Here is a 15,586-nt window from a genome sequence, read left to right as displayed (position 1 = left end):
CGACACTGCCCGACACTTGTATTGGGACATGTCAGGTAAACGCCTCTGGTGTTAGTCCGTTCTCTTGCGTGTTGTGTGAAAGTTTTGATGGTGGAAAGGGGGAAGGGGGGATTTTGAATGTCCTACGTGGTAGGATGGGGATGAGGTGTTGAAGAAAGGGGGATACCACGTCTCACCCGTCAGTGTCCCACTCCCCGAGGACGCCCCCATCCAAGTGATCCTCCCTCACTGGTCCATCCCCAGGAACTGGATCCAATAGAGACGGCTGTGTCCTGGCCAAGTGGATGACAGTTCCCTGGGGACTAGCCAGGGAGACACCTTCATTTTTCTCTCACTTCCCACTGCTTACTTTCACCCCTAGGTCTCAGCATCCTCAGCCATGGCCATCCCATTCATATGCACTCCGCACACATGTGTTGGTTGCTGCACAAATGGAGGCGTACCCACTCACATAAGGACCTGCAACTCTACCGATCTGCCCTGAACTCACTTAAGTCCACTCTTGATAGAGCAAAAAAAGATTTTTACCCAACCCTAATTGACTCACTCCAACCACTCTCGCCGGCAACAGGACACCCTAGGACTCACTCCTCCAAAGTCTATGACCATTAACTCCACTCTCACAGCTAATGACCTAGCTGAATATTTTGCTGCACACATTTCCAAAATTATACTCTCTCCCGACCTTCCTCATTCTCCCTCCTCCAACATTTTACACCCTGCCTACGCCATCATCCTCTGCCTCCATCTCCCACTTTAGTCACACTAAAACTGACCAAGTGACATCTTTACTGAGGAAGGCTAACCTCTCTTGTGCCCCACTGGACCAAATTGCTCAACATCAAGTTGAGACTATTGCCAGTTTAGTGGCATTGGACCTAGCTGAACTCTACAACCTGCCCTTCAACTCTGCTTGCTTTCCCTCTGTTTTGAAAACAGCCACGGTCATCCCTCTCCTTAAAAAAAATAAAAATAAAAAAATAAATAAAAGCTAGGGGCTGACCTGAAGCTGCTGGCTAACTTTCGCCCTGTGTCTCTCCTTCCGAATTACTCTAAATTGCTCAAACGGATTATGTTCAACAGTCTTTCCAATTTCATAGACATCCATAACATTCGAGACACCCTACAAGCAGGTTTCCGCTCCTGTCACTCCACAAAAACTGCTCTCATGAATCGCCTCTGCTAAGCACTCCAACTTAACTTCTATCATAATTCTCCATGACCTGTCAGTTGCCTTTGACACAGTCCATCACTCGGATCTCCTTAATATTCTTTCTTATTGGGATTTGTGAACAAGCCTTTGCCTGGATAGAATCCTACCTTTCACCTCGTCAATTCCCTGTCTCCTGGCGCAACACCACATCTCAACTCACTAACTGTTGGTGTTACACAAGGATCTGTCTTGGGTCCGCTCCACTTTACACTCTACACCTCTGCTCTTGGGGCACTTATCTCCTTTGGGTTCTCATACCAACTCTTCGCAGGCTACACCCAAATCATCTTCTCTTTTCCTGAACTATCCCCGGACCGCTCTATCAAAATATCAAACTGTCTCTCTGCTATTAAATATTGGATGGCTTTGCACTCTCTGATGTTAAACTCTACCAAAACAGAGTTTCTCTTCTTCCCTGCCAAAAGCTCTCTCTCATCCCTTCCTCCGTCTATCCAGTTCCCACCAGACACTCTCCCATACTCTTCTTCAGCTAGCAACCTCAGCATCATCTATGACCCTTCTCACACCTTCTCTACTTTCATTTCCAAACCTGGAACAGCAGCTCGCCTCAACCTCCTGAATATTAGAAAAACACACCACTTTCCTTTCAACACCGCCAAGCATCTCTTAAACACTCGTCCAGCATCCTCTTTGGTCTCCCAAACTATGCTTTCTATCCCCTCGACAAGATCATTAACTTCGCTACCAGGACTCTCGTCGATCTCCCCCACTTCACACCTATTTCCTCCTACCGACACCGGAATGGATGGCTGACGATGCAAAAGAGGGCTGGATTTTAATTTCTTCACCTGGTTCACAAATGTATCTACGGTAATGCACCAGTGTATTCACCTCTATCCAACTCTACAAGCCTTCTCGTAATCTCTGCTCTGCATCATCAACTACACCTGTGGCTCCTCGCCCTTCCTGTGCTTCCTCTCACTTCCACTCCTTGTATCCTCCTACTCCACTTGCATGGCATTCTCTTCCCCCAGACATACGAGAAACAGTCCACACAGATTTGTTTGAAACCAAACTAAAAGCCTACCTCCTTCACTCAGAGTTGCAATCTTAATCTACCTCATCTGCCTACTGGCCAACATTGTTTCTCACCGCTAACCTGCTTCTGTCCCTCACTTCCTGGGCCTCCTCTCTAGCACTTAACCCATCATGGTCAAATACCCAGCACAGCTGGCGGTACCGCTTACCTGCACTTAAAAATGTCCAATGTTCATGGTCTTTAATCCATGTATGTCTACCTATTTGTCCCTGGTGACTATTCCATTTCCTCCCCTCCACAACCTGATCAGAATGTCCCTCAAACTCACCACATTGTAAGAAGCTCACTGTTTCCTGTCAAATAGGATTTATTTTCTATTGTACTTTTTTTGTGATCAAAAGAGCATTGTTCATCCTGTATATGGGATACATTACTCACCGTAATCGTATTTCTGAGGCTTGTATCTGCCTAGATGCACATGCTATGCGTAGGCCGACATCTAGTGGAAGCTGCAGAGTATTACAGTTGTTGTTTTTGAAACTCGAAAAGGGACGTCGACAGAGCGTGCAATTATTGTGTGCCTATGATAGAGCAGATAGAGATAGACCAGACAGTATACGCTTTGTTTTGAACTGTATTTATTAATTAACTTCTTTTAGCTTTATGACAACAGTGTTCAACGGATCACTGGCTACTTCTGGGCCTGTACTTCATCAGGCAGACTTCCTCTGCTTTGTTATGACGGCCATCAGGTGTGCTGTTCAAAGGAGAGAGTCTTTATGCTTTGATTGGTTATAGAAGATGACAAAAAGAGGACTTGCCTTCTTGTAAACTCCCCTGCTGTCTTTAGCGTGGCTAGCCAAACGGTGTATCATTTGGGAAATTAAAGACTAAATTGCAGATCAGTTCACTTTCTACGGGTTACTTTCTTCATGTATAGAGCCTAATGAATACTGTCTCAAAGTTCCGTTAATAGAACCCTCTCATTCCTACTCTCTGCTTTTCATACGTTAGTTTTGACTCTTGAAGCGGTGCTGCTCTTGCTAAATCAATCGACAAGCTTCTCACCTCATCCGATGGCTCTCGGACTCCTTCGTTGTCCGTCAGAGCAACAACGGTTCCTCCTCGGATCTCTGTGCCTACTCAGGCCCTGCGGTACTTTCATGCGAGGCGCTGGGGCTGCTTCGGTGCTCCGCTGAGCCTCTTGGAGGGCTGGCTACTCGCTTCCAGCCAGGCTCCGCCCCCGCAACGGTGGGGGCTGGGTCAGCGCTCCGCCGCTCCTTCCAGCTGATCTGTGAGCTCCAGCCGGGTTTGCGATGACCGGCTCTTTCTCGGAAGGGGCTGGGCCAATGCGTGCACCAATGCGTGCACCGTACCGCAGTTCCTCTCAGCTGCTCAGTCGGCTCTGTCTGGTCCGCGGTGACAGTCTCTTGACTAGGGGCTTGGGCCAGTACTGCCTCAGGCCTCCGGACCGCTCAGGCCGCCCCTCCAATCCTCTGGAGGCTAGTTGATCGTGCTGGCAGCTGTTCGGAGGTGTCTAGCGTCTGACGCTTGACAGTTAACTTCCTGGCCTCTGCACACTTCCTTTCTCTGTCTCACTTTTCAACACGCCTTGAACTAAATAAAACGCAACTTCACGAGACGCTCAACAGGAGCATGCCTCGCCTTAACTCTGGGCAAGTTTAGTCAATAGGACCACTCATAAATTGCCTCTCCTTCAGAAGGGAGCCTTTTCTCCTCGCCCCTCATCATCTAGAAAATCAGAGAACATCAAAAGTCCAGTATTAAAGAAGAGCACCTTTTCCTCCAACACCACTCTCTCTCTCATTGGAGCATTTGCTTGTCTTTCAATAAAGAAGGCCCTCCCTCCAAGACCCTTTATGACATCAGATCACCAGCTCACTCTTCCTGGAAACAGAAGGATTCGATGGGATTTAACTATTCAATTGACTCCGAGGTACCTCAACTTCATCTGCCTCATCGCAGTGCCATTCTGTGTTGACTCATGGATTGTGATTTGGCTAAACCCGCAGAGCTCCCTTTTCACCATAACTAGGGTGGCCTTACAAATCTGTCCACCAGACCAGATTCTAGAAATCCATCTCAACAATGACATTTAAGAAATTGCTTGTCTCCTGCAAGTGACTTTAGAGATACTCTGGGTATTTTCCTGGTGTACAAGTTTTAAACCAAAGACTGGATTTTTAGCATTTCCCCTTGACTTCGGTCATGATGCCTACCCCCGGAGCACCAGGCCAGGCCCAGCACCCCCGGAAGCAGGCATCATGCCCTCGGGTAAAAGCCCAGCGGCCCCTTATAGGGGCTCTTTGGACTCAGTCCTGGCGCCATAGGCGCCAGGCTCATAAAGGGAGGTGTTTTGTGAACTTACCTGATGCAGACCATGCTGCACGCTTCACGCCTCCCTGAGACCTGAAAGGGACTATTTTTTCATAGGGACTATTTTTTCACTCGGGCGTGGCCAGGGAAGGATACATACCTAGTTGGGGAAGGATACATACCTGGGACTTCTTTGGGGGCTATTTAAGCCACGCCCAGACAGCAGCTCATGTCGCGTTGTTCTGCTTCCTGCAGCTTAACGCTCACCTTGTCTGCTCCTGCTCCTGGACTCCAGCCACGCCCGCCTCGAACCTGGAAGACCTGCAAGGAAGGAAGAGAAGAGAAAGGTGAAAACCAAGGACTATTTCAAACTTCTTACCTGCATCCGGAATCTTCTCGCCAGCATCCCTGAAGAAAGACTTGCATTTAAAAGCATCGCGTTGCTCGCTGCAGTGCCACGCTTCGCTCACCTGTCCTCGAGACATCTCCCGGCTCCATCGCGGCTGTCAGCATCGGACACCACATCTCTGCACCTAGGGGAGAGAGGAAGAAACAAAAGGTGAGCAGAAGGAACACAGAAGGAAAGCCTGATTAACAGCCATAATACTTACCGGCTTTTCTTCCACATTTCGGGTTGGCGCTGCCCCGTTGGCAGGTACCGTACCCCGGCCCCTATGGGGAAAGGACAAGAGACATTTCTGGGGAATGATAAGGACATTTAGAGGGATCGCCCTCATCACTACTCACCTCGGCAGTTTAACCCCTCGACGCATCGCCTTCATTCTGCACCTGAAATAAAGGACAGATCACAGGTTAGAAAGACAACATAAAGGGGGCCTCACTTGAACTTTGAACTTTCATACTTACGGCGCATCGCTCAGGAAAGTCAAGTGGATTTTGCCAGCGCCATTCTGAAAACCAGTGAAGTAACTGGACGAACGCGCGCCCCTGCACCAGAAGCAGGATGGAGAGTTCATCCTTCCAAACCATAAGGTGACCTTAAACCGGGGTTTGGAGGAAGTTAGAGAGGAACCAAGGGGGAAAGGGGGGAGCTAGCACACTATTCTGCAGACTGTTAATCCCCTTTCTCATCTGCAGAAGGATATTCCTACGGGCCAGGCAAGCACGATTTGGAGGTCCTGTCCAATCGGTGTTCCGGTTCCTGCGCATCACGCTAGAAGATGCCACAGCAATCCAGACTAGACCAGCGCCCCCGTGGGAACCAGGTGAGCGTTACAACTTCCATATTTTTAAGTATTTCATTCCACTCCTGTCGATGTGAAATAATTGGTTACATTGTATTACTTAAGAGTATACTTTATCCCTTTTTCCTAGGAGTGTAATGTGATGGTAGAATAAAACTAAACACGTTCTTATCCTTTGGGCCTTTTGGTATGATTTTTGCAGTTCTGCCTTTTATCGCTCTAGGACTATGTGCTACTGAATAGAATGTATTTAGATTAATCATGGTACTATGTGCTGGAGGGTCAGGAATACTGTGATTGTATATGGAGCATCGTGAGAGTGATCATGACTGTGTAAATGGTATGTTTTGGTATGTTTGGGTTCCCTTGTCTGCCCCCACCCCATTGCTTAAATGCGTAGAACTATCAGCAGAAAGTGGTCTCTCACATGCAGTAGTCAGGGTGGATCGTTAACCAACCACTGCTGTTTTTTTACACATACACTGGTTTCATCATGTGTTGAGTATCCAAAGTTCTTCTTACAAGTTGCTTTTTTTCTAGTACATGTCACAAGTGGTAGGTCCAGGATGGTTCATGGACAGACAGAATTGGTAAATACTGGAAGGATACCCTAGGAAAGGACAAACCAGCCACGCCCTCATTCAGTTCCCTGGCACTAATTGTCCTTCATACAACATACACTTAGGTATTCACCCAGGCAACCATTCAATATTCTGACCCGTTCCATGCAGACCCATTTGTGCATTACAGCAGCACTCATTCACAGGATGCAACACCCCCCCTCCTTTCAACATGGGGCACATGATGTAATACCTCCTTCTTCATAAAGCACACAAGAAAACCCAGGGATAGATTTACCAAACCCACACACAGCGAGCACACTGGAAAGGAGCAGGCATGGCCAGCATTTCTGTAAGGTATAGGAGCACCAGGGGCAATATTGGAGGTAGTTACCTATGCATATACATTAAATGCAAGCATCACAAAGATGAATTGAAACATGAACCGGTGATGGAGAAATTGGCACTTGAAACTTGCCTAACATTATTGGGTGAGCCTATGGTTGACAGAAGTTGGGATGGTTTGAAATTACACAAACCCACACTAACCTCTGTACTTAGAAACATTTAATAGATGCAGCATGATGATTAAATAAACATGCAATGGCAACAGACAAGAAAAGCATTTGAACACCAATTAAGACCTGAGTGTTGTTACAAGTTAGGTACTGTAAACCACACAGAGTCCTGGAATACCAATGTGTCTATAATACAAATTGTACTGACGATATCAGTGTAAATAGAAACATTCACTATGTAGAGGGTACCATTAGGATAGGACATGATTTTACCATGTCAACCATATGTCATCTCACACATGCGCTAAATACATTTGGCAGAAACATTGATTTCTAATACAATTGATTCAAGTGCTACAGGTGTGTCTGATGAAAGGACGGAACCTGTAACCCATGCAGAAAAATCACTGGCTGGTGTCCACAGTCTTCTTGGGTGGGCGATACGTTGCTTTCTACTAGGGCCACAAAGTACTGAATCAATAAGAAAATGTATTCCATGTGCGTTCATTTACAAACTAACATCACAGACAACTTCAGTTTTAGCTTTTCTTTTTAGACATTGTGACTACTCTAACCCGCTTGTCCCAAGCATTAGGATGTTCACAAGGAAGATGGAGAAGAGGAATTACATGAACACTGTTGCATGAAATATTGATAGGAGCCATAAAATGTTGCCTTCTTCAACCTAACTTGGTGATGCTCTGCTTGGCCACTATTAGGAAAGGAAAGAATCTACCAAACTCAAACCTGGCTCCCAACCCAGCAAACAAACTACAAACTGAAGAATGTTACCTTATCCAGTTTGTCAACAGAGGAGCAAATGGTTCGGAACTTGCTGTCTGGGACACCACAAACTGCAAACATCCCATCCAGTATACGCCTGTCATTCACCTAAAATGGAGAACGTTTTTAAGATGCATGGCTCTGTACTTAGACAGTTGTAAACATGCACAACCACCACTGAAAGTTAGTAACCAAAGCCAAACACAGCTTCCACAGAGCCATTTCATAGCCATTGATCTTACATTGATTCTAAACTGGGGAACTTCGACATCAGCCAAGAAACTTCCCAGTTCTCTGAGAAAAGCTAGCTCTATAATTTTCAGCAGCAGCGGTAGACTGACGGGCAAGCATCTTGAGTAGTTACCTTAATGAGAAAATCTCCCAGCTGCAACTCGCTCAGGATTTCATGCACAATCTTCAGACATTCAGCATCTGGGATCATGGCGTCATACTGACCTGCAATGTCAAAATCCTGGAAGCAAAAGATCAGTACATTAGAGGTGAAAAGGTAGAACTTATGAAGATTCAGTGAAGATTCAGGTACAATCCCCCTAAGCAGTAGAACTAGCATGGAAAGCATAGAGAAAGCAACAGTGTTTGCTTCCATTGCTAACAGAAACTGCCAAATTCTATTTGGTTAAGGGGAGGGGTTCAGAAGGGTCCATCGAATTCCAACTGGTAGCTACAATAACAAATCTCCCAAATAAACATTTTATTAGAATATTCAGATTTCAATACACATCGACATCAACATAGAATTTTCAAACAATACATACTATCGTACAGAGCAAAGGACAAGGTTATCCCACTGGGAGAAGCGTTATTGGTGCAGTCGTTCCGTATTATTTCACGACGGGGGAGTGCACGGGGCCCGGATTTGTCCTGTCTCACTCCATGGGCGCTCAGTCCATTCCGCCCTGTAAATATAGTCCATGAAGGGTATCCAAGTGTTCAAGAAATTGTTCAGGTTACCCGAGCGGATCGCCAATACCTTTTCTGCCACTACTATTTCCCTGCACTTTGACCACCATAGCGGGGCAGAGTGGCCGTCCTTGTCTTTCCAGAGTCGTGCCATTGCAACTTTTGCAGCCAACAAGAGGTGAGTGCATAAATGAGACAGCCGCCCGAGAGTGGAAAGGCCCCTTCCCCTGTTTCTCCCAGCAGTATAATCCCAGGATCCCATGAAATCGCCAGCCCGGTGATTGCTCCGATATGGGTGGTCACCTCCCTCCAGTATTCCTCTGCTTTTGGACAAGACCAGACTAGGTGGTACAGGGTACCCCCGGCTGCGTAACCTCTCCAACATTGAGCAACTTTTTTAAAAGTCAGGCTAGCATTTCAAAAAAGTCAGAAATAACTGATGACATAATGCAAGCCTAACAAATAGGCCCACCCTTTCTAAAATTCTTATTACAGCTTTAAAAATCTAAATAACCTCCAACTATTGTTAAAGTTATGAGTTAATACATTTTAAAAGTTGGGACTATTAAAAAAATAAAATCTTGCAATAACTTCGTTTTACATAGACAATCATATATTGGCTTTCCGACAGAATAGTTGAAATTATCCCCATTGATGCTTTTGAAGATGAAATGTTGAAATGTTACCAATCTTTCAAACAGCAAACATCACACAACTATAAAGAGGAACACGTTACTTACCTGTAACTCCTGTTCTTCAGAGTGGGTCTTGCATGGATTGACATGCTAATGAATATTCCCAGTCAGGCTGGGAACGCTCAGTAAAAAGAAAGCAGTTCCGCTTTAGACTGAAAACGCACTGTCCTTCGGGTCATACTGCCCCTAGCCAATGACACTTGTCCTAAGATCCACCCCTGGTGGCCATCTTCAGATTTTTCCCACACGTTTCAGTGTTGGAAGTCCTTCTGCTTTTCACCTTGAGAATTTTGAATGTTTTGCTAGTTTTGATAAGTTTTCTCAAAGCTTTTCCTTGTCAACCATGCGCGTTGACTAGAGGCAGTGTGGATTCGTTGTCAGGCAAAAGTGAGTTCCAGCGTGCCTACATCGCACCTCGACTATCTCCGATACGGGCAAAAGAAGTCTCTTCAGAGCTTGTGTATCCTGTGGCCTGAAGGTTTATGTCGAGAATCGGCACCTAAAGCGCCTGTATTGTCTACACCCGGACCACAATGAAGACTGATGCGAGATCTGCCGTGGTTTTCCAGCAAAGGTCAAGAGACCGCTATCACAGGTTGGTGGCTTGGCTCAAGGAGGAGAAGGCATCTGACGTGGCTTCCGGACGCAGTCATGCCTCGTCGAGGACCGGCAAGTCCCATGAGCGTGCTCCCTATGATAAAAAGAGGCTGAGGTCCTTTGAGGATGCTCCTTCAGAGGGGATACAAATGAAGACGAAACCTCACGCATCTGCCCCCACGAAAGTCACTGCTGCTTTGGGATCTAGTTCGGGAAAGGTTAGCTCCCCATCTCCGGCACAGTCTACGGTAAACCTACCAGCTAGTGGGGTGCCTTCTGCAAGGAAGTCCCTGACCCCTTCCAAACACAAGTCCTCTTCCAAGAACAGGTTTTTGAAGGAGATTCCTGCGTGAGGGTCTGTTGGCGGCTCCCTCGTCTTAGTCAGCTTTGCTCCCAAAGACCCTGTTGACAATGCCCTCATGAACCATGGCAACTTTGTCGGGTCATAATGCCCCTAGTCAATGACACTCATCCTCCTAAGCTCCACCCCTGGTGGCCATCTTCAGATTTGGTAGAGCATGTAAAGTGGCAGTATGAACCAAGAAGAGCCACAGAGGGGAAGGAGGGAGGGTTTGCGTGTGAATCCATCTAAGACCCATGCAGGAGAACAGGAGTTGCAGGTAAGTAAGTTCCTTCTCCAGCATGGGGTCTTGCGTGGATTCACATGCTCATGAATAGGATTACACAGCAGTACACCACGGGAGATGGCAAGGCACAACAGACGCAATACACTTACCCATGGAAGAGACTCATCTCACGCAAACAGGTTGCGTAGCACCGCTTGGCCAACCCAGGACTGCTCCCTGGAATCCCTGTCAACATAGTAGAAACTTGTGAAGGTGTGGATGGACCTACACGTAGCAGCCATGCAGATGTCAAACAGAGGATCATCAGAGAGAAATGTCATTGTTGCTGCCATGGCTCTGGTGGAATGGGCTCTCTGCCGACCTGCAAGATGTCTGTTAGCCACACGATGACATTGCATGATGTAGCCGGAAAGTCACCTGGATATGGAAGCCTTACAGAGGGCCTTCCCATGCCCCACAGGTCCAAAATTGATAAACAACTGAGAAGACTTTTGAAAATCTTTTGTGTGTGCCACATAAAACTTCAAGGCACAATCAATGTCCAGCGAATGCAACACCCTCTCAGCAGGCATAGACAGGTTCGGAAAGAAAACTGGCAGAACCAAAGGCTCGTTGAGATGGAACTCTGAGGGAACCTTCGGCATAAAGGTGGGGTAAGTCCGCAGCACCACCCTTGTAGCATGGAAGGTCAAGTACGTCTGCTTGCAGGAGAGGGCCTAGATATCCCTGGCCCACCTAGCCGAGGTGATGGCAACTAGGGAAGCAGTCTTCCACAAGAGAAACTTCAGAGGGGCGTGATGCATTGGTTCAATTGGAGGCCCCATGCGCTTAGTCAAAGCTATGTTGTGTTCCCAAGCCGGAGCAGGAGCCTCCAATGGTGGAAAGGTCCTGAAGAGGCCTTTAAGGAACTCCTTAATGATCCTGTGCGACCACAAGGACGACTTGCCAGGTGCCCAGGTGCACCTGGATATGGCAGCTAGATGCACCTTGATAGAGACGTGAGCCAGCCCAGCCTTGAGAGCTGCAGCCTTCTGAGGCGTAATCTTCCTGCAGTCCTGCACCACACTAACCAGTTTCCATCCTTCGACAGGATCTTCTTGCATTCCAGCGGCAGGGAATAATGCCCAAATTCTAGGGCTGCAGGAGCCAGGCCGTGAGGCTCAGGGACGCTGGGCTGTGTATTGCTCAGTTTTCTTACGAGAGAAGGTCTGGAAGTGGAGGCAGCCGGATGGACAGAGCCACTGACAGACTGAGCAGGTCCGGGTACCAGATCTGCTGTGGCCACACCACAGCAATGGGGATCCCCCTGCAATGGCAATATCCAAGTGTTGATCACACATAGCTGCAGTGGAATTGGCAGGAAGACATACAGGGAGAACCTCTCCCACAGGAACGAGAAGGCAGCCCCCAGGCTCCCCGGCTAGGATAACTGCTGGTGAACCTCTGGCACTTGGAGTTAGCCACCGTCGCAAATAGGCTGATCAGGGGTCGACCCCATTTATGGAAGAGAAGGGTTACACATTTGCCTGCTGAAACTCCCACTTGTGGCAGGATCACAGCACCATGCTGAGCGAGTCTGCTATGGTGTTCTTGTTCCTCGTCCCTTTTCACCTGACAAGTGACATGTCCTGAAGAATGGCCCTGCACCACAGGGACTGGACTTCCTAGGAGAGAGCAGGAGAGCGTGTCCTGCACTGCGTCCAGATGTAGAACATGGCGGTAGTATTGTCCGTGAAGGTCCGCACGATTTTCCCTCACAGCTGGGGTTGGAATGACTGGAGAGCCCAGAAGACTGCCCGGAGCTCCAGGATGTTGATGTGGAGGTCCACCTCCTCTGGGAGACAGATTCCTCTGGCGTGAAACTGCCCTGTATGGGCCCCAATCCTCCAGGGAGGTATCTGAGGTGACCGTGGCCTGGTAAGGTGGAGCTTGAAAGGGGGCTCCATGAATGAGATGTGGGTGCATTCCTCACCATTGCAGAGCTTGTCAGAAACCCTAGGTGAGGGCGACCTGGTCTGTCCAAGCACCTGGGACCTGCAGACACCTGGCATAGAGAAACTCATGGAGACGCATTGATGTGGAGCCTTCAAAAGGGAACGAGATGGATGCAGGAGGACATCATGCTCAACAGCGACAGGTACTGCTGACACCCGCTTAAGTGTCCACAGGATGGCTTTTACCCTCTCCTCCAAGGGGGTTGCTAGGCATGCGATCGTGTTGAGGCGGGTGCCCAGGAACAGAGGGCTCGGTGATAGCACTACACAGAACTTTGGATAATTAATGGAGAATCTGAGAGCCATCAGAATGGTTTCTGTCGTCTGCTGGTCCACTAGTGCACGCGACCGGGAGTGGATGAGCCAGTCGTCCAGATAAGGGTATGCGTTGATACCTCTGCGACGTAGATGTGACGCCACTGAGGCTAAGCACTTTGTGAACACTCTTGGAGCCAACTTTAGGCTGAAAGGCAGAGCCCTGAACTGGTAGTGTTGGCCCCTGGACCACAAAACACAGGAACTGCCGAGGTTTCCGGTAAATGGGGATGTTAAAGTATGTGTTTTCCAGGTGCAGAGTTGCAAGAAAATCTCCTTCCTCCCGCTGATCGAACATGTGCTGCAACTTGACCATCCTGGAGTTCTGGGACTTCAAGTACTTGTTGAGGCGCCTTTAAGTCTAGGATGGGCTGCCACCCTCCTGACTTCCTCCGAGCCAGATAGATCTGGAATACACTCCAGAATCGCTGAGAGACAGGTTCTATTGCCCCTTTCTTCAACATGGTTTGCACCTCCTGCAACAGTTGAGCCATATGCAGTTGCTGACGTGCCACAGGAGGACTGTGGGGAGACCTGTGTTAAAACTCTAAGGTGTGCCTTTGCTGATGAACGTCCAGCACACATTTTTCTGTGATAATGCCTTTTACTGTTCGACAAAGTTCCATAGCCGGCCTCCCACTGCGGTGCGAAAGTGGGGGCTCGGGTTCACGGCCAGTTCAGGCATGCTTGGGGGTCTGCGTCCTGACTTGTGGGCAACAACACTGGCCTCTGCTGCCGTAGGCCTGGGAGCAGCCCCTGTTGGCCTTCCTGGGTGGTGGAGCGGCAGGGCTGTCAAAAGGGAGGGTGGAGGTGGGGGGGGAGGGTGTACCCCTGGATGACCTGGGGGCCTCCCCTCTAGAGGAACGAAAGGCCGACCTCTACTGTAAGGTCCCTAGAGAGCGTGCTGTCTCCATATCAGTCTTGATTGCCTGGAGCGTCTCATTTACTGCCTTCTCAAACAAGCTGTCCCCATCAAAAGGCATGTCCACCACCTTGGACTGGATGTCTTCTCAGAGGTTTGTGGCCTTCAGCAAACCCTGGCATCGAATGGGCCACTCCATTGCCCATCTTGCGGAACACAGTCTGCTATGACTAGCGCCACCGTGATAGCATGATCAGAGACAACACCTGGCCAGGGGTTTAGCCTTCTTGTCATCCGGTAAGAAATCCAATATCGGCCTGAGCGTGTACCAAAGTTCCCAGTCGTAACACGACAGGATGGCGAGAGCATTGGCGGCCTTGACGGTGGAAGCCGCGATGTAAATGATGCGTTTACCCACAGCATCCAGTTTCTTGCCCTCCTGGTCCGGGGGCACCATGGAAGAGGGTGAAGGATTGGACAAGCGCTTCCTGGCGACGGCTGACACCACAGAGTTTGGAGAGGGCTGCGACCTCAGGCACCTGGGTGCCGAGTCTGGGACCCAATACTACTTCTCCAGGCGGTCCCTCTGGGAAGGTGTGGTACTTGGCACCTTCATAAGGGCTAATCCTTCCTCCCAGATATCATCTAGCAATGGGACTGACATAACAGTATTTCTCGAGGACTCCCGAGCGTTGAAAGAGAAATCCCTCCTCCTCCTCCTCGTCCTCCTCCTCCGGCATCAAACCGAAGAATTTGGACACCCGTGTGATCATGGCATGGAAGGACCCAATCTCATCCGGTTGAGAAGCCGTGATGGGCTCATCGGTACCCAAAGGCTCTGTGTCAGCAGGCACAATCATGAAACTTGCCCGTATCAGTTGCTGTGGTGTCTGTCAGTGTCTGCACAAGGTGGTTCCTCCTCCACTGGTACCATGGCCCTACGGGGTGGTTCCTCCTCCACTGGTGTCGGCTGACTCTTCGTCTTGGCTGACGCTGTGGCCTTGGAGGCCTTGGCGTAGGGGGACTCCTGGTAGTAGGCATGGGAGGACGGAGGGCCCAGGAGCTGGAGCAGTTGCAGTCTCCTTGGGGACCCCACTGAAGCAGGTGGAGACACCCTCATGGGTCTGACAGAGGTAGCAACTCCCTCACCCTACCAGAATCCTTCGGGAAGGGGGAGATGATTGGAATTTACAAAATCGGAGCAGTACAGTAGACTGAGGCCACAGAGGAAAAGCCACCTCTGTTGTCGTTTTCACTGTAGAAATGACGGTCGCCGATGAACCTCTTGTCAATGAAGTGGTGGTAGATGTCGACGGGGTCGTCAACAAGGTCATCACCGAAGTGGTAGTAGTCAGAGTCGTGGATGTCAATGAAGGGGGCGCCGACGAGGTGGAGGTCTTAGCCGATTAAGTAGTCGATAACAAGGCTGTGGCCCTGGCTGATGAGGGTGTCATCGACAGGGTCTTTGGGAGTGAAGTTGACCAAGACCAGTGAGCCGCCGACGGGCCACCCGCAGGTCTCTTCTCCGAAGACTTGTCCTTGGAAGAGGACTTGTGTTTGGAAGGGGTCAGGGTCTTCCTTGCGGAAGAAACCCCACTAGCTGGTAGGCTTACCGTAGACGAACAAGTTATTTACCTACTTTAACATTCTTTCGATTGGCTGTTCCTCCCACGTATTCCTCATCTTGGATATTCGTATCTTCAGCTTTGCGGCTTCGGGGAAAAAAAAATTCACACCAGGGGGCACTGTGCTAGAGGTCGCGGTGTCGATGTCCATCAAGGGCTGCCGTCGACGTCATCCGCAGTATAAAGGGCTCGAGCCATGCCCGTTGGCTTCAGTTCTGTTTTTTTGATATACCCAGATGAGTAGTTGACCAGGCGTTCTTGGACCTCAACTCTCAAGGAATATGGAGTGCAATTGACCTAAACTGTATGGCGGGGTAGGGCTGGAAGGGTTGATGAGGAATACGTGGGAGGAACATTCAATCCAAAGAACGTTA

The 15,586-nt window shown here is 49.0% G+C and overlaps 1 protein-coding gene across 1 annotated transcript in view; it reads right to left on the bottom strand.

The window, feature by feature from the left end:
* Positions 1–15,586, bottom strand: part of HARS1 (histidyl-tRNA synthetase 1) — a 654,862-nt gene that overhangs the window by 251,959 nt on the left and 387,317 nt on the right. Inside the window, exons 6-7 of the mRNA XM_069654217.1 lie at positions 7,981–8,088; positions 7,626–7,724 (exon numbers count right to left, since the gene is read on the bottom strand). Coding sequence (XP_069510318.1) covers positions 7,626–7,724; positions 7,981–8,088 — 207 coding nt within the window. The remainder of the gene's footprint in view (positions 1–7,625; positions 7,725–7,980; positions 8,089–15,586) is intronic.

This window comes from Ambystoma mexicanum, chromosome 3q (genome assembly GCF_040938575.1).
Source record: "Ambystoma mexicanum isolate Mex_15411 chromosome 3q, UKY_AmexF1_1, whole genome shotgun sequence".
Taxonomy (NCBI): Eukaryota; Metazoa; Chordata; class Amphibia; order Caudata; family Ambystomatidae; genus Ambystoma; species Ambystoma mexicanum.
Note: the sequence above shows the minus strand (reverse complement) of the source record. Positions and strands in the feature narration are given on the sequence as shown.